The sequence below is a fragment of the Podarcis bocagei genome (assembly GCF_964188305.1).
Source record: "Podarcis bocagei genome assembly, chromosome: 4".
NCBI classification, from domain to species: Eukaryota; Metazoa; Chordata; class Lepidosauria; order Squamata; family Lacertidae; genus Podarcis; species Podarcis bocagei.
The window spans coordinates 27608487-27631180 of NC_138128.1; the positions used below are offsets into that span (position 1 = coordinate 27608487).

Here is a 22694-nt window from a genome sequence, read left to right on the forward strand (position 1 = left end):
CTCCACCCCTTCCTCTTCTTTCAACAGAGGAAAAAACCCTTTCGCTTCTGCTCTTTCCCCCTCCTCTCACTGACCTTTTCGCGCCTTCGAGTTTTTGGGCTGGCTCTTCCCGGCCTCTCCCCTTCTATCTCTGAGCTATCTTCTGCTTGCTCTCTGAATTTTTCTGAAGCTATGCCACTCGGCTTCCCCTCCTCCCTCTCACATTCCAGTTCACATTCCAGTGTCCTTATCTCCCTTGGCTTGCTTAGATTCCCAGCCTCTGTCGGCTCCGGAACGAAGCTGACACAAAGGTATTTGGGTGGCCAGTGTGAGTAAAGGATGCTGGAGTAGATGGACCCTTGTTCTGACCCAACAGGTTTTTCTTATGTTCTTATGATAACTAGGTTTCTTAGGCTCCTGGAATGTCCTCATCCACCAAGGCTGGTCATTGGCTCCCCCTAGACAGCACAGAAAGCAAGTGGGTGTCCTCTTCCAACTAAAACTTGCTTGAGGCAATAAGGCCTTCCTGAGATCTGGCAGGCACCTGCATCCTTTGGTTCTGGCTGCCATCTTGCTCCTGGTTTGTCATCTGGTCCTGACTCTTGCTCGTCATCCCTGACTTGTGGCTCACTTCCTCCTCTTAGTTTCTCCTCAGTTGGCAACTTAGTGGATTCTGAATATAAAGGAGAAGTTGCTACAACACAACAGAGGGCTTTCTTGTGGTCAGTGCTAATCTGCTGTGCTGGTAGAATAGTGCTGGTGTTTAACTGGATGAAGGGGGAAAGTGAGGAGATTTCACCCCTCCCATTCCAAGAATCTGCTGATGTTCTCTGCTGATTTTCCAGAGAGGAGGGGGCGGTTTCTGCTCTCTACTTATTCCGCTCCAGCCTCACATCAAAGAGAGAGAGAGAGACTGAATGTTAGAGAGAGACTGTGTGTGATCTCTGTAGATAAGGTTGCTGCTAAGAGCAGCTGCAGACACTCAGTGCAGTTCAGCATTTTCATTTAGACCTCATTTAGCTCTGTATATAGTTTGTATTATAGCTGTAGATAGAATAAAGAAGATATTCTACAGAGCTGCTCTCCGAGTCGTTTATGCTCTGCTATACTCTGATGTGCGACGACTGTCTTCTTGTGGAAGTGAATCCGGTGCTCACAACTCTAAGCTGTGAGTCCACAGCACTTTGACCTGTTCCTGTGCAGAAGGTGGTCTCTGGAAGTGCTACCCAGCTCGCCTAGCCCAGTCGGGGCTAAAGTGGATGAGTCCAGTTGGTGGCACTGGCTCAGGGGTGATGCTGACAGAAAGGCCCTTTTCACTTCTGCAAGAATTGGACGCAAGGTGGGCACCTGGTTTGGCAGGGACCCCATCAGAGTGCCCCCCTTCTTCCCCTTACCTTACTATCCTCAGGCATGCACAGCAGCAGCAAAATAGACTCGTCTAGACAACCAGTGCTACCCGTGTCACCCACCATTTTAATACTCCCACAATGCCTATGGAGTCGCTCCGGAGTGACACTAGTTTAGGGCCCCAAAGGAAAGTAAAAGAGTGTGTATCAACCACACGACCACATGGAGGAAAAGTCTATCAATGGTTACTAGCCACGATGACTATGTCCTTCCTTCAGCATCAGAGGTGGCATCCCTCTGAATACAAGTTGCTGAGAATAACAAGTGAGGAGAGTGTTGTTGCACTCAGATCCTGTTTGCAGGCATCCCATAGGCATCTGGTTTGCCACTGTAAGAACAGGATTCTGGAGAAAATGGGTCTTTGGCCTTCTTGTGTTCACAGCTGCCCAGCCTCCAGGGAAAGTATTGCTGACAAGCTCAGGTGACCTAGGTTTGTGACCTCACTCAGGGCTTGAGTCATTGACCATTCCATTCCTGATCATTCCAACCCCTGGCGCCAGGTCTGATTTGCTGGGTATTCTGTGTGGAATAAAAGTAAATGGACAATTGATAAATTGCCCTGGAAACTCTAGAAGCTCTGACAAAGCCATTTTCAGTTTGCAACCCTCCCAGGCCATTACAGAAGATGGAAAACAAAGCTTGCAAAAAGTTTCCCTTATCGAAAACTCATTACTATAGGATATAGGATTTAAACATTTGCTCTCGCTCTCTCTTTTCCCTGCCTTGCCATTTGAAATCTATGGTTAAATTATCATCATGACCTAGTTCTTCATTTCAGTTAATTGCTAACATAAATAGTGAATTAGCTACTGAGAAAATTTGCAATAAACTGTTAATTGTTATTTTAAAGATTTTCTGCTTTATGTTTTGCAAAAACTCCTGATTTCAGTGCCGAAGAAGAGCAAGGCAGACTTTTTCTCCCTGTGATGAACTACCCAGGACTTGCTGCACAAGCAGTGTGTGTGACTTGTGTAGTTGAAATGCAGCTGAAGGAGAGTCAGCATAGCGGTGCCGCATCTTTAGCTATTACTGGGCTAACTGCAGTATCTCTGCAAACAGGCTCACATCAGTGGAGTTACTGTATGGGTACCAGCTGTAGCAAGACACATCAGACAAACCAAAATTCAAGGTGAGTCACAAAAGCAAATGTCACGTTTTTGGTACATTGATGTTTTTGACAGAAAGACGGGGATTAGATGCAGAGGGAGGGGAGGTTGTTTAAGATCTCTAGGAATAAAAGAAAGAAGCTTCCAACTTGCATGTTGATTCTTAGATTCAGTTCGTACTCTGCATTTTCAGCAGCAGAGAAGCCTTTAAAATGAGATGACTATAATGTGGCATATAGGTAGGTGATGCCTCTTGAGCTGATCTTATATCTTTATTTGCTTGACTCAAATATTAGTGGATGCATTCCTTCTTCCCCGTGTCCTGGAAAGCCAAAGAGTTGTGTTTCCAGATAGTGGTTGGTCTCACTGATGTTCATGTCTGTATGCCCAAAACATTCATGATCAGGCCTTGTGAAGCAGGCTAAGTGGGGTGTTGGTTGCTAGGCCTGCAGATCGATATGAATGGAAGCTGGGGATTGGAGCATTTCTTGCTGATATGACTTAGGAATTGATGGCACTCGAAAGCAGAGTTGTTAGGGGGAAGGAAGAACTGGGGAGGTCCTCTCCCAAGCATAAGACTATACATTTTCTAAACAGATACTCCTCTCAGTTTTCAGTTTTTCCTTTGGCATTGGCAAGGCAAATTGTGAACTGACAGCAAAGCTTTGTTAACTGGTCTGAACAAACCCCAGTTTGCCAAGTTTGGACATGACAGCAAACTATGGGTGGAATGAAATGTCAGACTAATACAGTTGTCCCACCAATGCAAGTGTTTCTGCTTGCCAGATGGAACAACCTCCCTTCTCCTCCTTATGCATGCCATTCTGGAGTTCTCCCAGCCCTCCAGAGCAGAACTGTGGGGGTGCAGGGGGCACATGAGGAGACAAAGCACCACAGCACTAGCAAGAATCCTTGCACTAACCCCATGTGTTAGCTGAATCTGGCCCTATGATTCTTACAAAACAGAAATGGTGAGCTAAAAAAAACTTCCATTAAGAGGATGGGTGGTGTGGCTTCCCCAAAATGGCCTCATGGGCCAAATTGGGAGGCCTAGCAGGGCAAGTTTAGCCTGTGGGCCAGAGGTTCCCCATCCATGGTCCAGGCCAACAGCATTTCCTCTTGCCAACATTCATGCCTGTGGCAGAGAGGTTCATCCAGAAGCCCTGCATCCCAGGCACCAAGGAACAAACTCCTCCCATCAGTTCACTAAGATCTGAGGCATTGTTCCCATCTGTGAAGTTTGTGTCATTTTTGACCTGCCCTCTCTCTAGAGGTAGCTGTTGCCCTTGAAAGCTGCATCACTATTGTCATCACACAGAGCTTCTTGGATTGTTTTTGCCTTAGGTATTTTCCCCAGCATATCATCTTCATGATTTACAAAATAACTAAGTGCACGGTTCTGTTATATTCCACAGATTTCAGAGGGACACTGTTATTTGAATGGTCCAGACCATTTAAATTAATCAAATAACAAAATAACGGATCCGTCTGTAATCAGTTTCATGAACAATGGCAAGTCATTGGCCACTAGTTCTAGCTTACTAAATATGATAATATTTAGCATGACTATAAAAGTAAATTCTGGGGAAACTGACATCATTGTCAATAAAAATAATTATCTTCCACAAAAGAAAATTCAAGTAGGTTTTGAGGGGGGCTTTTTAAATAGAAGAAATATTGTAATTTTATACCAAGTCATATTTTCTTGCAGAATATTATGATTTAAAGTATTTCCCCCTGTTTATTATTGTTAATAATTATCAAAGGATATAATAATAATAATAATAATAATAATAATAATAATAATAATAATAATAATAATAATAATAAAAAACAAACTGCAACACACACACACCAGCAATGTTTGGCTTGTCATTCATCAAAATCAATGCAATTAACTACTAGGGTAACAAAGTGTATAGAAATTAGTTATATTATTTTGTGTGTGCAAGTACAAATTGACCAAACTGCCCTTACTGTAAGAACAGAATTTGCTTTAGCAGATAAACATCCTGTGCACATTGTTCCAGTATGGAGGACTATGTGCTATGTATTAATCTCATGCTGTTTCTACTGTTTATAAGGAGCATGGGGGAAAACCAGCAGGAGATAAAAAGAGATGTGGCATTCTTTGATGACCATGAGAAAGACCTGAGGAAAAGGAAAAGGTTCTTACACAGGGCAGCCAAGGATTTCCAGTCTGGTCAATCCAAAGGCCTATCTGATTCACCAAAGTCCTATTTAGCCAAATATTTTGTCTCCAATGCTACCAATCCTGATTGCTCTGGAAAGTCCACAAGCAAGGCATGATGGCAATAGCCTTTTCTTGTTCCAAACATGTCTTTCTTTGAACACAGCCATTCCATTTAACTACCATGCCAGATAGCCCTTGTCTGATCTGTCCTCTGTGATGCCGGCTACTTTTGTGTTTAGAAAGGATATTAATCTCATAGCCATAATCACCTTTCTCCCCGAGTGAATTCCATAAATGAATTGTGTATCCTGTGCAGAACTATGTGGGAACATACCCAGAAAACTGCCTTGTAAATAGTCAGATAATTTGTTGACCCAGCCCTTGTCTGACTGACAGCAGCTCTCTGGGACTTCAGTCAGAGATCTTTCCCATCACCTGCTACCTGAATCACAGTTGGAAGGGAATGCAGGAATCTTTTGCCCAATGTGGGTCTTAAACCCACAAAGCTGAACCTACAATCTCTGGCTCTACCTGAAGATTCCAGGGGTTAAATATGGGACCTTCTGCATGCTCGCCAACTGAGCAATGGTCACTTCATTCATTCATTCATTTTATTTGTACAGTGGTACCTCGGGTTAAGAACTTAATTCATTCTGGAGGTCTGTTCTTAACCTGAAACTGTTCTTAACCTGAAGCACCACTTTAGCTAATGGGGCCTGCTGCTGCTGCTGCGCCGCCAGAGCACGATTTCTGTTCTCATCCTGAAGCAAAGTTCTTAACCTGAGGTAATATTTCTGGGTTAGTGCAGTCCATAACCTGAAGCATATGTAACCCGAGGTACCACTGTATGTCACTTTCCCACCAAAAAAAAGAAAGAAAAAGAAACATTTGCAAAGTGGGCTTATAACAAGGAAACAAAGATGCATTTCAAACAAACATTATACAATTTCATAATAACAGCAAAACCAAAATATAATAGCATAAAGCCCACATTTCAATACTGTAAGTTTAACATGCATCATCCAATGACAAAAATTACAAGGGAGCTTCACAGTTTCACCTTAATCCTAGAAACACCCCTCCAACAATGTTGCTCACAGTCTCTCGCCTGCAGTAGCTTCTTATAAGGCTTCCAAGGGCAAAGGGTGGGGTAGCTAAAACATCCCTCCCATAATGTTGTAGCTACATGCAAAGCAGACGTTCTTCCCATTGTACTTCCTGTGCTCTTGCTCACATGAAAAACAGCATGCTTTATCATTAACAGAGTCCCATTATGGGACCTGGAATCCTTTCCTATTAATACAACCATGAGCACAGAGGTAGAACCTAGTGATCAGTCACAAATGCATAGAAATCTGCCACTTGGATATTGCTTGGCTTGTGGGCGTCATGGTTTTTACATCAGAGAACTATTCCACATCTTCTGTTGCTTTTTCAGGATCAAGCCTAAAGGTAAAGGGACCCCTGACCATTAGGTCCAGTCGCAGACAACTCTGGGGTTGCGGCGCTCATCGTGCTTTCTTGGCTGAGGGAGCCGGCGTACAGCTTCCGGGTCATGTGGCCAGCATGACTAAGCCGCTTCTGGTGAACCAGTGCAGTGCATGGAAACTCCACTTACCTTCCCGCTGGAGTAGTACCTATTTATCTACTTGCACTTTGACATGCTTTCAAACTGCTAGGTTGGCAGGAGCAGGGACCGAGCAACGGGAGCTCACCCCATCCCGGAGATTCGAACTGCCGACCTTCTGATCGGCAAGCCCTAGGCTTGGTGGTTGAACCCACAGCGCCACCCCTGTCCCTTTTAAGATCAAGCCTAGTATGGTGGTAATGTGAGCATTAAGGAAGAAAATAAGCACATTTTGTAGGAAAGAATGAGCATCCAGTGCTTCAAATTTTGCTTACTGAAATAATGCAAAAATATGCAAAAGCTAAATTCTTATTACTCATTTCCATGCTGGCTTTCATTTTTACATTATTTTTTTGCTGGAAAAAAAGAAACCAAGTTTCCAAACAATCAAATGAACATTAGCCACGAATGATAACAAATCATATTGACACTTCAAGTGAAGTTCTGGGGCATTTTCCTCATTTGAGAATTTTCTTCATAAAGAACTTCCATTTTAAAAAAAGAACTCTTGCTTTATACAACTTCCTTAACTCAGCTGCATAACTACAATGATACCATCTGAGATATGCTGATATCCTTCCTAATCTGCAGTATACATTCTAGCTCTCTTACTCCAATAAATCATAGAATTGTAGAGTTGAAAGGGACCCCAAGGGTAATCTAGTCCAGCCCCTTGCAATGTAGGAATCACAACTAAATAATCACTGACAGATGGCCATCTGATAAAAGCCTCAAATGAAAGTCAGTTCACCACTTACCAAGGGAGTCTGCTCTATGATTGTACAGCTCTGTCTCAGCCAGCATAGCCAATGGTCAAGGGTGATGGAGGTTGCAATCCAACAGAAAGGCTGAAAGTTTCTAGCTAATCTTCTGTTACTAAGGCTTCAGTTAAATGATATTGAAACATCTTTGAATGGGTTGACGTGGGTCAGCAACAGAGTCCTTGAATCCCCATGACGGGGTGAGCTCCCATTGCTCTGTCCCAGCTCCTGCCAACCTAGCAGTTCGAAAGCATGCCAGTGCAAGTAAATAAATAGGTACCACTCCGGTGGGAAGGTAAATGGCATTTCTGTGCACTCTGGTTTCTGTCACAGTGTTCCGTTCCATATTTTTGCACAGTACGTCCTGAGATCAAGGAGCAAGTTTTAATCTATATTGTGACACAACTGGGTGCCATTTTGAATCATGATGGTAGCATGAACATTTCAAAACTGCACTGATTTTGTTTATTTGTTTCTTTCTTAGAATGGTGAATAATAATAAAAAAAGGAATGTGCCACCCTGTTATCCTAAGCTAGCAGGCATCTTGTGCCAATGAGTTCAGTAGGTTAAATAAATTACGCACTGGACTGGGAAAAAGATGAATTCCATACTATTTTATGAATAAACAGGAAGAGGGGAGAGCAATATGAGCTTGCCATATCATCTGCAATGGGACTTCAGTTTAGATATAATGACCTTGAGAGGGAACTAAAGGTACAAAGAGATATGAGGATAGATAACTATGAATGATAATTACTGTGGCTTTCAGTCTGCCAGGTATTACATGACAGCCTTTTCCTGTGTTGCCCTTTTTGTGGTCACTTAACAGTTGTGAATCATGCCTGTGTGATTCACACACAGATACGATACAATCTCCATGGCAACTTGGTTACTTGAGTTAGAAATACGAGCTGGCACAACTCAAGGTTACTCTCTCCCAATGCTTTTAGAGCTACCATTAGCTTTTTGATTTGGTCTCTATTGTGAAGCCAGATCTCCATACTTAAATGCCATTTCCATAGCAGTTTCTTGAATTCCAGTGTGCAGGGCATTTTACCTTGGAAAACAATTTCATTCCGTAAAGGATGACAGGAGGATGAAACCTCCCATCTTGCACATATGTGCCACATGCTTCTGTACTATTGAAAACATTGTGTTTAGCTTTGGGTAGACATCAAGTCACCAACCATGCTTCTTTTGCTGGTGCTCCTTCTGGAGCTAGACTACTGAGAGCTAAAAACAAACAACACACGGAATCAAAGGTTGGTTTGAATTCCAGGCGAATAAAAGCACAGAATCGGCCAATTTAATTTCCTTATGTGCTCTGTTTATTTTTCTTGCTCCTGTGTGTGTGTGTGTGTGTGTCTTGATTGCAAGCATCGTCTCCCCCTGTTGTCCATACCCATAAAATGCAGTGATCAGAAATACGAGAAAGGCAATGTGCTTCTTTGCCGTTCTTTTGTAACCTGACATGAAGTAGACAGACACCTTCTGAAGTTTGTGCATGCTGTGCTTTCCCCCCTCCCTTGCTGCAACAAGAAAAGCCTTTTCTTTTAACCTGGCTTCCTTTGAAGAAGTGAATCAGGCAGCTTCATGGCCTCTCAAGGTAAGTGATTATATATAACCCATAAAGGGATGTTTACTAAAAAAAAGGGGGGAGAAATAAAAAAGAAATCCACCCCTAATGGTATATAGCAATCAGCCATCTGATTAAATGGGAAAGTGACAACTCCAAGGAGTGGTAATTTCTGCTCTGACTATGCTGCAACTGAGGCGGAATAAAATCGAATGTCAGCTATAATATATAAACTTCAGCTTGCATTTCTTCACAGATGTGCAATGTTAGTTGTATCCTTACACCTGCACCTGTCTGCTTTTGCATACATGCTATTTATTAAACAATAGGAAACATAGAAAGGTCATGCTTCCATTCAAAGTTTCACATCCTTCAAGCACACTTCACCGGAGAATTATTGCGTCAGCAAGTACTGATCATTTGGAACATGGTTGACAAAATCCCCACTAACAAGCGTCTGAAGGACAATTGAGTGCAATCAGACTGAAGGGGCTAGTTTGTGCCCTGTCTTCCCTTTAGTTTGAGACAGCTAACTCCTCATTAAAGGTGAAAATTGCCAGCAACTGGAAATCCTTTCAAACCGTTTCCCTTTAAAAAGAATAAAAATGAAATGTTATACTTAAAAATGAAGTCAAATTCTTCTCTCACATCTACCAGCCCGTCTCTTCAAATAGCACAGGTGTTAAAAAATTTGGCAAGAGGGTTCTCTGGAAGTACTAACAAGATCACACGCCAAAAAATTATACATGAAATGCTATTTTAATATGGATAGTTTTAATTTCTGTGTAATTTTTATGGCACTTCTTGGCATATGCCATTAAGTAGATTGTAATCTTGGGGTGTGTGGATGTAGGTACTTTCTGATGCAGTAAAAAAGGTCAGTTGTCCCATCTGTAAAATGGGAGGGGGGAATGCACTGTTATTGTGAAGACAACAGGAAAACACTGTGCAAAATGTAATGTTCTGTTTAAATGCTAAGGAGTAGAATGGTGTTTAATGGAGTTAGCAAAATCATTTGGAGCAAAGTATCCCAAAAGAAAAGGAACATAAAGCATAAATCTACATCTAATCAGCAGCCAGTGGTTTAAAATATTGCAATTTATATGCTTTATCTACAGCATAGATAAGTGTGTGGAAAACTACTGGAATAGGGATCCCTTCATGTACCACCTTTGCAGATGCACAAAATAATGTATACCACTCCTCAAATTGCCTTAGATTTCCATGAATATTTAGTGCACCTGCTGCTTGATTTTCTCTAGCTTAAGTCTGAGTGACAGGGCAGACTTCACTTTCCCCCACCAGCCCCTTCTTTAAAAATGACACCTGTACTTGGCCAATAAAACTTCACGGCATTTCAGGAAACACAAGTTTGGCCAACGACAGGATTCTGTGAGGTAAAATGATGCAGGAGAGCATATGAAATATTTATGCCCCGGTTATGCATTTTTCAAAAGCCAGATAGAAATTCAAAGGGATTCCTCCTTCTTCCTGGGGTCTTGAGCTTTTGAAGGAAAGCTGTGGCTGCAATGATAAATTAAGATCAAAATACAATTACACGATGAAACAGGCATGCTCACAATGGAAAATAACGCAAAGGGGCCTCTTCTAAACCCACAACAGCCAAAAACTGTAACTTGGTGGTTTATGTCCAAATTGTAAAAGACACATCATTGTCACACAAGGTTTCTTCAGATGGGCTACCTTCCTTCTCTAAAAAACGAGCTGAGCATGATCAGAGAAGGCAGAGATGAAGCTTCCTCTGACATGAAAGGAGATAGAAGAGAGTTGGTCAAACCGTGAAAATAGAATGAAGCAGGACTGGCAAAGATAAAGGCCCTTTGCAGGGTATGCAGGTTGTATTCAGCACCATCTGCACTATACAATTAAAACAGTATCATACCACTTTAATGACTCCCCCCAAAGAATTCTGGGAACTGTAGCATGTTCCCAGAGTTGTTAGGAAACCCCTATTTCCTCCAAGAGCTACAATCCTCATAGTGGTTTAACAGTAAACGCCAGACCCACCCAGTGTCCCTATTTTCCATGGGCAATCCCAGATTTAGAGAAGCTGTCCTGGTTTCTGATATGACCCCGGAATGTCCCGCTTTTCCTCAGGACATCCCTATTTTCATGGGAGAAATGTTAGAAGGTATGGAGTTATCCAACCCTCGAGCCAAAGGCAGTGGCGTAGCTAGCTGCTTGGGTGTCCGGGGCAGCGCACGCGCCCTGCAGCTGGGGGTGGAACAAACCGCCCATGGGAAAAGGCCAAGCCAAGGCAGGGCATGCTGCATGGAGCCTCTCCACAGCCTCCCCCTCAGCTGTAGGGCAGCTGAGGCGGTGGGCAGTATGCAATGCCTTTTCCCAGGGAACACTGGGATTCCCAGGATTCTTTGCCTGTATGGCAGAAGGCAGAAAGGCCAAAGGCAGATGGAGCAAGAGCCAATGACAGGCAGAGTCAAATAATTTTTGGTTTTGTCTCCATCCTCTTCCTTGCTAAGTTCAATGTGGTCAACAGTGAGACTAAGGAGAAGGAGGTTGACTGCTGTACATCCTGGAGTGGATGTAAGTAAGAAGGCAGGCAGTTGGGGGTTGGCTGAGGTTTGCGGAGCAGTGCCCCTTTCGCCCTAATGGACCAGTCTGCACGATTGACCATGCTCCCTGCTTCAGACTTTTCTGCAACAAAGCTACAATGTGGTGTGAGGTGAATTGAACAGAAGGGCATTGAAGATGTCACAGAGGGTGTGTGATCTGTGAGTCTCACATGATGTACGTGGAGTGTCTCAATCAGGTTGTTGTTGTTAACCAAACTAGGACCTATTTTCATTAAAAACTGTTATAACGTTTTCATGCAGCTATTTCAGGCCAAATTCAGAAACCAATGCAAGATCCTCTTCCCGGTTCTCCAGAGCCTCCAGCTCAAACAAAGACTTCAGAAACTACCGCTGTCTGGAAACAAGCCCAGCCTCCTGCCGGTTTGCCTCCTGGTCTGGAATACCTCAGCCAGGTCCTGTTCCACTTCCAACTACTGTAACTGTAAAATTATATATTAGATGTGTTTGAAGGGCCTTCTTTTAGATTTACTTCCACCTTTCCAAAATGATCTGTTGTGCCTTTATCTTTTTGTGCTTCCGTAAAATGCAGCAACAGATTATAATAATTTTCACTTTGGGATTCCCTGAGATGATCTGTCTTCCCTTGAATTTACTCCACATTTCACTACAGATCTGCTCAAAACATTTTTTTTCTCTCCTCAGAAGCATAGCAATTCCAGATGGTGCATTTTCCCCCCTTTGGGGTAGTTATGAATTACCTTTGCAAGTGCCTCAGGGATGCCACACATCAACACAGCATGAACACTGTGTTGGCCGGTGTTGCTTCCTCCACTGGGGATGGAGTGGTGTTTTTGCTATTGGACAATTCCATCCTCTGCTTGACCTTTCCTCTACAGTAGGTAACTAAACACTCGCTCTCATTTCTTGGTATGATGAAGTGTCATAGGTAGGTCGCTCAGATGCATGCAAAATTTTTGTTTTATTTCTTTTCTGAAATACGACTTTTTCTAGAGTTGCCAAACCAGGGACAGAGGAACTGTGGCTCTCCAGATTCCCATCTGCTGAAGCCAGCACAGCCAGTGGTCAGGTATGATGGGAAATAAGAACTGATGGGAATTATCCATCAATGTCTGGAGGGGCACAGATTCCCTCTCCCTCTCCCCACCTCACAAACACCCCAAGACCTGGATTGCTCTTGAAGCTTGTCTGCAAGCCTTCTGCAATCCACCTGCAGACTTTTGAGGTATAGATTGTGCCATTTTTTCTCCCCAATTTTGCTGAACAGCTAGTCTGATGAAGAACTCTGAATAAACTGAAAGCTCTTCGTTGATCTAATAAAGATATTACTATCCTGTAGATTTGGGGATTCGCCCCTCCCCTAATGAACCAACATCACTACCTACATTTGTGTCTTTTTGCTTGATGTTGAGCAAACGTTTAGGGAACCATCTTTCTTAGGTAGTTTGCTGTTGTCTAGCTAGTCTTGCAAAGGACCCACTTATTCCATCTGATATTCTGCTGCAGGCTCAGATTTGTAGAATGAAAGAAGTCAGCTTTGAGGTTTTCTGAAAAGCAAAACTTTTGATTTCTAGCTGGACCCTAACTCTGGTGAAATCAAATCTAAATTACGGAGCCTTAGAACTCCTGTCACACCATCACTGTACTTAGATCTGAGGCTTCTTGCCTGGAAATATCATATGTGATCAAACACTTCCAAATACTCCATGAAAATTGTTAATAGAAAGCCTGTTCGACAACAAGGGCAAGAGCTGCTTCAGAGAGCAAATTTTTAGAATTGCAATTGGAGGTTGCCCCAATTTTTCTCCTGCCTTTTCTGTAGCATGAAACAGGGGGTGAACCTAGAGACAACAAAAGGCACAAACTTGCATCTTGTCAAAAGTGCTTGTGCCAAGGGCATTACTGGAAAAGGAATTGCTATTCTTTGCAACCATGTGTTTGATTCTGATGTGGTTCTGATGTGGACATACAGTGGGACCTCGGGTTAAGAACTTAATTTGTTCCGGAGGTCAGTTCTTAACCTGAAACTGCTCTTAACCTGAAGCACCACTTTAGCTAATGGGGCCTCCCGCTGCCACCGCGCGATTTCTGTTCTCATCCTGAAGCAAAGTTCTTAACCCAAGGTACTATTTGTCTGTAACCTGAAGTGACTGTAACCAGAAGCGTATGTAACCCGAGGTACCACTGTACATCAAATTCCTTATTTGTGTGGTGGTGTTTTTTTCAATGCTCATATGTCCCATATGTGGTTAGAATGGGATAGAATTCAGTTCCCTGCTTCTCAGACTGCATTGAGGAAGAACTTCAGGTCTTAAGGCAGGAGTGGGGAACATGCTTCAGCCTGAAGACCACATTCCTTTCTGGGCAACATTACTGGAGTCAAGTGCCAATGGTGGGCAGGGCGAGAGGCAAAAGTATATTTTAATTAGACAAGGAATGTAAATTTTCAAAGCACTTTTTAAAGGAACAGCTTGCTGGATCATCCCAGTAGCCCATCTAATCCAACACCCTACTCTCGCAATGACCAGCCAGATTCCTGTGGAAAGCCCGCAAGCAGGACAAAAGCATACGGTCTAACTTTTTTCAATCTGAAACCAGGACTTGCGTCTTCTGGGATGTGCTCCGGGGCGAGTCATGTAGACATGCGCCTCGCTCCTGCCCCGAAAAACTGCTTTTTGGGGGCAAGAACTTGCACAGCATCCACAAATGCCCATTTGTGTTTTGGGCACTGCACAAGATCGTGGTTCCAACAAAGCACTTTTTAAAGGGTGAGAGTGTCGCGCAAGAGAGCATGAGATCGGGGCACCCAAGACAGCGGCTAAGATCCTGGGACTTCTCATTTTTTCCCAGGGGACTAGAGAAATATGCATAAGTGGAAGAGCACTCTGCCCACCTGCTATTTCCAGAAGGTGGCATCCAGGGGTAAACTGCCTCTGGCAGAGGAGGCAGAACATAGGCGTCATGGACAATAGCCTTGTCCTTCCTGAAGTTATATAATCCTTTTAAAAAGCCATTCAGGTTGGTGGCCATCACTGCCTCTTTTGAGGAGCAAATTCCACAGCACATGAAGAAGTGCTTTGTTTTATCTGTCCGGAATCTTCCAACATTCAGCTTCATGGGATGCCCACAAGTTGTAGTGTTATGAGGGAAGGAGAAAAACTCCACCCACTATCTCCATGAGAGGCATAGGATGCCCTGCTTCCATGTGAACTTGCCTGGACTTTAGGATTGGCCTCAGGGGCACTACTCTAGGTCAGTTCGCTCCTGTTGCAGCTTCTCTGTGCTCCTTAGCTGTGGTGCATTCTCCATGCCGTGTATTATTTTATAAACTTCTATCATGTCCCCTCTTACTCTCCTTTCATCTAAACTAAGAATATCCCAATTGACCATCCTTTCCTGGTAGAGGAGTTATTCCATTTCCTTGATCATTTTGGTTGGTTTTTTTTTAAAAAAAACTTTTATGCAGTAGGCCAGTTTACACACACACACACACACACACACACACACACACACACACCTCTATTCTCCACCCCTGCTTGAGCAAACTGTAATATTACCCTACAAGCACTTTCAGCCCAAATTTAAAAGCAGAAACCCAACATGAATGAGATTGAGTTAAGCAACACTGCAGCCATATGTAGAGTTTATTATGGTTTTACACTGCTGATGTATGTACTGGTTATACTCATTTGTTTCCATTGTGACTGTTTAAGTTTTGCTTGTCTTTAAATTTTGTTGGGTTTTTTAAATTAAATACATAAAGGTATTAACAGCCCAGAGGACATACTGTGGTTTAATTGGGGGCTGTATAAATGCCAGATACAAATAAATACTATACTGTACTGCATCTAGTATTTTATGCAACACACTGTTATTTGTTAGTGTTTGATGCTGTTGAGTATGAAAATCTCCAGATATTTTCAATGCTCCACAATTCTCACGTTTTCTTATTTATTTTCATTTCTGAACAGTTGGACCAGATCATTATTCACCAGCAAGTGGAGCTTCTCCAAGGTACTGCACATTCCAGCTCAGCCATTGTTAGAGATGCCAGATCCATTTACTTCTAACCCATCTCACTTTTGCTTACGTTGACCCCTCCACCTGGTCCCTCATTTTTGCACCAAGATGCAATGTCTATTTCTACCTCTATAAAAACCGCATGTAACAATATTTCTGAAGACATTCTCTCTCAAAACAACACACCTTATAAAACGTATTTTCTGTTGTTGTTGTTTTAAAAAATAAAAATAAAAATCTAATCCGAAAGGAATTAGCCTTGGATCAAATTCAAATGTAACACTGCTGAATCAAAACGGTCATCAAAAATATCTATTTTTTAGGCTAAATGCATTTCTACCTGTTTGGCTTTATTTAGTTATACTTGGGACTGAAACCTGCAGCAAGTATGAGATTAAAAACCACCTGGGACAAAGAGTTTACTTTGCAGTGGAAGAAAATGGTTGCTTTGATCGTAACTTCTGCTCGCCGCTGAGGTCTTTTACCATAAGGATTACAGACAACACAGGTCAAGAGGTGATCACAGTCAACAGACCTTTAAGGTGTAATAGCTGCTGCTTTCCATGTTACCTGCAAAAGGTCAGTTAATCCTAGTAGCAACCCTTTTTATCAGTTTGCACGTTTCCTTTACATCTGTATGCGCATTCTGATGGCGACAGTTTAGAACTTCTCCTGAGTGTGCATTCATCTGAAAGACGGAATGTGCTTCAGAATAAGCACCCCATTTATTCCCTTTATATTGCATTTGCCCTTCTTTAAAGGAATCCTGCAGAAGGGGGATCGTGCACAGAGAATGGGTGCATGAGATTGTGCTTTTACTGGGTGTGCTTTTTTCTTCCTCCATGGTCTTTCAGACTGAGAAGGGGCAGCTTGACTTGCAGTTTCCGGGTTCCTTTGGTGTTGGTGACAGAATTCAGGTCCAAACTAGGCATAGCTTCAATTGCATAGCTAGGAAGCACACCAATATTTCCTTCCTTTAATTATGGGCATGGGGAGGGGTGATTTGCATTGGGACCAGAACAGGGGGCTGGGAGAGCTAACCCAGGGGTAGCCATCCCTGGGATAGCCAGATATTGCTGGACTAAGCTCCCACAATCCCTGAGTATTGGCCATGCTGGCAGAGGCTTATGGGAGTTGTAGTCCAACAACATCTATAGGGCACCATATTGGTTGCCCCTGCACTAACCCATCAAATGTCATTTTCTTAAAACCTTCAGCAATTACAGTGGTGCCCCGCAAGACGAATGCCTCGCAAGACAGAAAACTCGCTAGACGAAAGAGTTTTCCGTTTTGGAGGTGCTTCGCAAAACGAATCTCCTATGGGCTTGCTTCGCAAGACGACAATGTCTTGCGAGTTCCTGCAGGTTTTTTTCTCTCCCCCCCCCTTTTTCTAAGCCGCTAAGCCGCTTATCAGCTGATCCGATAAGATGACAAGCCGCTAATAGCGCTAATCTGCTAATCCGTCAATGGGCTTGCTTCGCAAGACGAAAAAACCGCTAGACGAAGAGAATCACAGAACAGATTCTTTTCGTCTTGCGAGGCACCACTGTATCTTCGAAAGCCACTGGTTAGATTGACTTCTTATTTTCACTGTCCAATAGTTAGAAGTTCAGTCTCCTCCTGGGACTACAGTTGGCTATGTGGTGCAGAAATGGGACCCTCTCCTGCCCAAGTTCACTATCAGGAATGAAAGCAATGAAGATGTGTTGAAGATAATTGGCCCTTGTGCAACATGCGGTTGTTTTGGAGATGTTGACTTTGAGGTACTTTTGATAACATTGTGATTTGTGTGTGTTTTCAGTTTGCAAAATACGGAGAGAGGTGGAATGAATGAAAATGACAGCCCTCACTAAACCAATTTATTTGTCTTGTGTGCTGCATTTTCAGAGGGAGGTGGAAAATGTCCACGTCAAAATAATGTAATTTATTTATTTAATGATTTTCTAGTCCACCTTTTAGGACTATAAAAGCAGTTCACAAAAGTCAGTAAGACTTCAGTCCTGTGCCTGGGAGGAAGCCCCACTGAACTCCGAACGTGCTGTAAGAGACATATTTCAAAAAAGCATTAAAAATAAGACCAGTAAATTAAGAACTAAAGCAGCAGCAATTAACATCATGAAAGCTATCAATCAAGTGCCAAGCAGAACAAAAACACGTTTAAAATCTGCTATAAAGCTATCTATGAGGTTTGCTTTTTTTAATGTTCACATTTTCAAAATATTTAAACTAAGCTGACTGCAGTTTGCAGCCTCTGAATGTCACTTAAATTATTGGCTTGTGCTTCACTCCCTTATATGCCTTGTTTTCTACTGCTTCCATAAGCGGCTCTTGCAGGAGGGGATGTATGGGGGGTGGTTGGGGTGACAACTGCATAAGGGTTCCATGGTATTCACACCACAAATGCATTACATGATCAGTGCCATCAGCTCTGTCAATAAAAAAGAATTTTGTGCATTGATTTGAAGAAAGCAGATAGAAGGAAGTTTTTCTTCCTGTCTCTCTCTCTCTCTCTCTCTCTCGAACTAGAATCAATGTATTTATTGTATTAAATGGCTATGTCAGTTTCAGCCCAGATTAAAATGTGGTTTGTATTACTTGATAAGGTTTCATTGGAGATAAAATACCTATATTGAATTTAAGCCAGCTGGTGATTAAACACTAGATATTTAACTGAACTCTCCTTTTCTGATGTTCAGTTATACGCAGCTTCTCATTTCTGAAATTCATTTGCTCTCTTAAATAGCTCCAATGCCATAGTTAACCACCACTTAATCCCACTCACCCACACTTCCAAATATTTGAGGAATGTTCTCCATGCATTCCTTTCAGTTCTCATATGTTCTTTTCCTTTCCTGCAGGTAAAATCTCTAAACGGAATGTCAACTATTGGCAAGATTTCCAAGTATTGGTCTGGATTTGTCAATAACATCTTTACCAATACAGCCAACTTTGGTATTCAGGTTCCTGTAGACCTTGACGTAAAAATCAAGGCTGTAATGATTGGTGCTTGTTTCCTCCTAGTAAGTATACCAGCAAAGGCAAAGTCCTCTCTTTCCTCAGTCCAATCCTTCTTTCCTTAAATGCCTACATTTTAGAAGCAGTCCTGGGAGACTGGGCTGAACGGATACTTGAATCTGGGTTTCCTGCACCTGAACCCAACACACTATGCACCATGCCACATTTGTTTATGATTCATCATATTCTCTACCCCCACAGGCAGTTCTGTGTATGGTACACAACTGCATTGAAAAACAATTATTTTAATCCTATAGCCCACCGCTCCTTCCAAAGGAGCCCAGAGCAGCAAAATGCAACACATTTATTTAGATACTAAATGCATTAAATACATCTAAAACCAGTCAAGTATCTTCCTAGCTAATCATTTCAAAGTTGCTGGAAACAGTATCTGTTAGCTATCAAAGTCTGGTTGAACAGGAATGCTCTTAAATCCCCCCTGAATGCTAGTAATGGAGACACCAAGGAGGGCATTTCATAAATGGGGAGCCAACACCAAAAAGGCCTTGTCATGAGTCAATGCTCTCTGGGTAGTTCCCATAAGTGGCACCACCACACATCTGGAACCTACTGAAAGCCTAAGGCAACACTCACCTGCTCTTAGTATGTTGTATAATTTGCCAAGGATTTTCATTATCTTAAATTCAGATTTTACATCATTCTGGATAGCGTTGGGTAGTCATAGTATCCTTTGATCTAAAAAATCGTATGAGGCAGAAGCAGCTTGCTGAGGGAGGCAGAGCATCATTTGCCCTTCACCAACACGGGTGGCGCTGTGGGTTAAACCACAGAGCCTAGGGCTTGCTGATCAGAAGGTTGGCGGTTCGAATCCCCGCGACGGGGTGAGCTCCCGTTGCTCGGTCCCTGCTCCTGCCAACCTAGCAGTTCGAAAGCACGTTCGAAAGTGTAAGTAGATAAATAGGTACCGCTCCGGCGGGAAGGTAAACGGTGTTTCTGTGCACTGCTCTGGTTCACCAGAAGTGGCTTAGTCATGCTTGCCACATGACCCGAAAGCTGTACGTCGGCTCCCTTGGCCAGTAAAGCAAGATAAGCGCCGCAACCCCAGAGTCGTCCACAACTGGACTTAATGGTCAGGGGTCCCTTTACCTTTAACCTCCCCATTGCCTTTGCTCTTCCTTCTGATAAACAACCACAGCCCACCTGCTTAGAAGCTAGCATAGTGGCTCCAGACCATATATTAGGCCACTTCTGATGAGAACTTAGTCCACTGGAGTTAGTTCTCACATGCATGTTTGTACAGGTTTGCCCTAAATGTGAACCCTTCATACATGAACTCACAAGTACCCAATCAGTGCTTGAGCTGGCAGTGGGACCATGCTAGTTAGCCATGCCTCCATGTTCCACACCATGCTACCCTGACTTCCATTTCCATGTATTGACCCAGACATCTGCAAAGGGGAGTCTTCTTGTATGTACAGGAAGGCTTCCCCTTTGTGGACATCCTCTGCTCCAATTTGGGAGGAAGGGTATAAGCACATCCAATGATAAGCAAAAGCACAGCAATATAAACCACGCATTAATCTCAAAACCAGCATAAAATGGATGTTGAATTCAACATAGGGATAAACAGATAGTTGCATCAGTGTGAAAATTTTCCCTTGCTCAACAGAAACAATCTCCCCCTCTTTTCCCCCGACACAGCCCTTAATTCTGTTTTGGGATAATTCCTCCAACCCTCTAGAACAGATTTGGGGGCATGTGTGTGGGGAGGAGAGGGAAAATTCAACTGAAATGTTGTTGAGGTTCACCCAATTTATTTATCTGACAAAATTTATAGACTGCTTAATAAATAAATCTCTGAGCAAGTTACATAAAATGTAGATATAGGCTAGCTAACTACCCTCATGTATACTCCATGCAACATTAAAAGCCTTAGATAAAACACATGCTTTTAAAACATTGCTTTAAAAAAAGGTAAAGGACCCTTGGACTTAACTGTCCAGGCAAAGGCGACTATGGGGTTGTGGTGCTCATCTCGCTTCAGGCCGACGGAGCTGGCATTTGTCCACAGACAGCTTTCCGGGTCATGTTGCTAGCATGACTAAACCGCTTCTGGTGAGAACACCGTGACAGAAGCCAGAGCGCACGGAAATGCCGTTTACCTTCCCGCCACAGTGGTACCTATTTATCTACTTGCACTGGTGTGCTTTTGAACTGCTAGGTTGGCAGGAACTGGGACAGAGCAACGGGAGCTCACCCTGTCATGGCAATTCAAACTGCTGACCTTCTGATCGGCAAGCCCAAGAGGCTCAGTGGTTTGTTCAATTGCTTTCACTGACCACTCCTGAAACAAGCCCCCTGAACTAGATCTTAAGGTACAGGGAGGACCATATGAGTGCAGATGGTACCAAGCCATTCAGTGCTTTAAAGGTATAAACTAACTAGCATGTTATAAAAATTGTAAAGGTGCCTAATGATTCAGTTGTTAGCCTAACCCTTTAGTCCGACAAGGCAAGAAATAAAATTATCTCCATACTTTAAAGCCGTCTGATTTCTTCTGATGCAAAACTGTCTTTCCTCAGAAGAACTGCTTTAAAAAGGCTTTAATGAAACCCTACAAGTCAGCCTTTTGATATTAATTGTTGCCTTTTTGTATCTTCCTCGTCATTCACAGTTTATTTATTTGTAGGACTTAATGTTCTTTGAGAACTCCTTGGATGGATTGTAACAAGGAAGATGATAGGAACAATAAAATATGCAAACTACAGTTCAGTAAGTAAGAACGAAACATAAATTGGTCGCCTTTGCTTTGAAGACTTATACATAAGACACTTTCTAATTCTTTTTCATTTTCTTCCAGCAGTCCCTTGAGCTCTGGATATTACTTTTGAACTGTACAATCCTATGTTTTGTTTTGGGGGATTTTTTGTAAGAAGAAAAAAAGTGGGGGAGGCAATGACCAATGTTTATTAAACTATACGTTACGTAAATAATTATTTTCTCATTTTTATCGTGTAGATGATTGCTAAATATACTGTTTACAGAGAGAGAAAGATTGCTTTGGAGTATTGCAGTTCTCTTTGGACTCGTTTGATGTCTTTGCGTCAGAAAGCATGAAAGATTAGAACTAAGACTTGCAGTGCCACTGATGAAAAGTCTTTACTTACAGAGCCCTTTGAAGTTTGGGAAACGCTGGCCCCAGCTATTAGCTGAAAAGGAAAAAGCAAAAGAACAAGGTATATTATTATATCCCAAGAAGCTTTCAGATTTAGAGTTCAATTAACAGTAACTAACAGAGACATCATCCACTGGGAAAGCTAAAGAGAGATGTCTGAAGGGACGCTTGTGGGTGATGGTGTTAATTGTTCAGATTTAAGAGGTACTTAAACAACATAGTTAAAATTTATGGGCTCACTGATGGCAATTGTCTGTTTCCTGCAACAGGTGATGTATCAGAACATACCAAGCCAAATCCTTTGAAATGCATATGGCCGTGATTGATTTTAAAGCTGGGAGTCTGAAATAAGCTTCCACTTGCATCCATGGGCTACCTGCACGTGATATTTATGACTGGATTAGGCCCTCTGAAATTAGGGGGGCAGCTCTTCCCTCATTATGAAAGAGGTTAGCTATGGTTAATGGCTAGCTGGGCTTTACAGATTTTCTTCCAGTGACTATGGCAAAGGCATTAAAGTTTTGCTAAAGGAGAATAAGGAGACTGCAGAAAAGCTGAGTGATAATAATATAACAATAATCATCAGTGCTTTTTTTTTAGCCGTACTCTCATTAAACGCTCTCTTCCATGTGAGACTCAGGAAACACCATCACAGGAAATGAGGTCGAAATTGGGGGTAGCAACAGAACTGACGATTCACTGTGCTAAAAAAGAAATTTTAATTTTTTTAGTTTCTTCTCACATTAGATTCACTAAATGTTTAGGGGTATGCGTACCCCTGCATCCCCCCCAGAAAAAGCACTGATGATAATAATAATTTATTATTTATACCCCACCCATCTGGCTGGGTAAATTCCTTCCATTGTGGAAAATGCAGGCTAGATTCCTGGGCATGAACCTCCTCAGAAAGGGAGTTTGAAGACCAGAGATATATAGTGATAACAAGTGACCAAATTCTAAACCATATTATGTAGACAGCAGACCTCTGAATTACCAGTCAATGGACAGTGATGGTGGGAGAGGGATTTTGCCCTCACATCCTTCTTGTGCGCTCCCCGTAGGCATGTATTTGCTTTCTGAGAATACAAGCAGAGTTTAAAATGGGGAGGGGGGAATGCCTGGCTCCAGAAAGATTGAACTGCAGGTGATCTGCTTTAGGGGAGGTCTTCTATATATGAGGCTCGAGTACTTAAAAACAAACAAACCCCTCTCCCTTGTGATTGAATTAGGGATGGGCAAATTGTTCAATTATGGTTTTTCTCAGTCTCTCATTTCTTCATCAGTTCTCCACATTTCTGC

General features: G+C 42.6%; 1 protein-coding gene across 2 annotated transcripts; it reads left to right on the forward strand.

Annotated features, from left to right (window-relative positions):
* Positions 1-1886: 1886 nt before the first annotated feature.
* LOC308585508 (phospholipid scramblase family member 5-like) lies at positions 1887-21213 on the forward strand. Of its 2 annotated transcripts, XM_081191194.1 has the most exons (10): positions 1887-1920; positions 2276-2515; positions 8650-8681; positions 11507-11658; positions 15196-15238; positions 15603-15823; positions 16846-17007; positions 18103-18264; positions 20910-20992; positions 21081-21213. In XM_081191194.1, the coding sequence occupies exons 2-9, from the start codon at positions 2313-2315 to the stop codon at positions 20946-20948; spliced, it is 1014 nt and encodes a 337-aa protein (XP_081047320.1). In that variant the 5' UTR covers positions 1887-1920; positions 2276-2312; the 3' UTR covers positions 20949-20992; positions 21081-21213. The 2 variants fall into 2 exon arrangements, with proteins under 2 accessions (XP_081047320.1, XP_081047321.1); XM_081191195.1 differs by lacking the exon at positions 1887-1920 and having other exon boundaries at positions 2443-2515; positions 8615-8681.
* The last annotated feature ends 1481 nt before the right edge of the window (positions 21214-22694 follow it).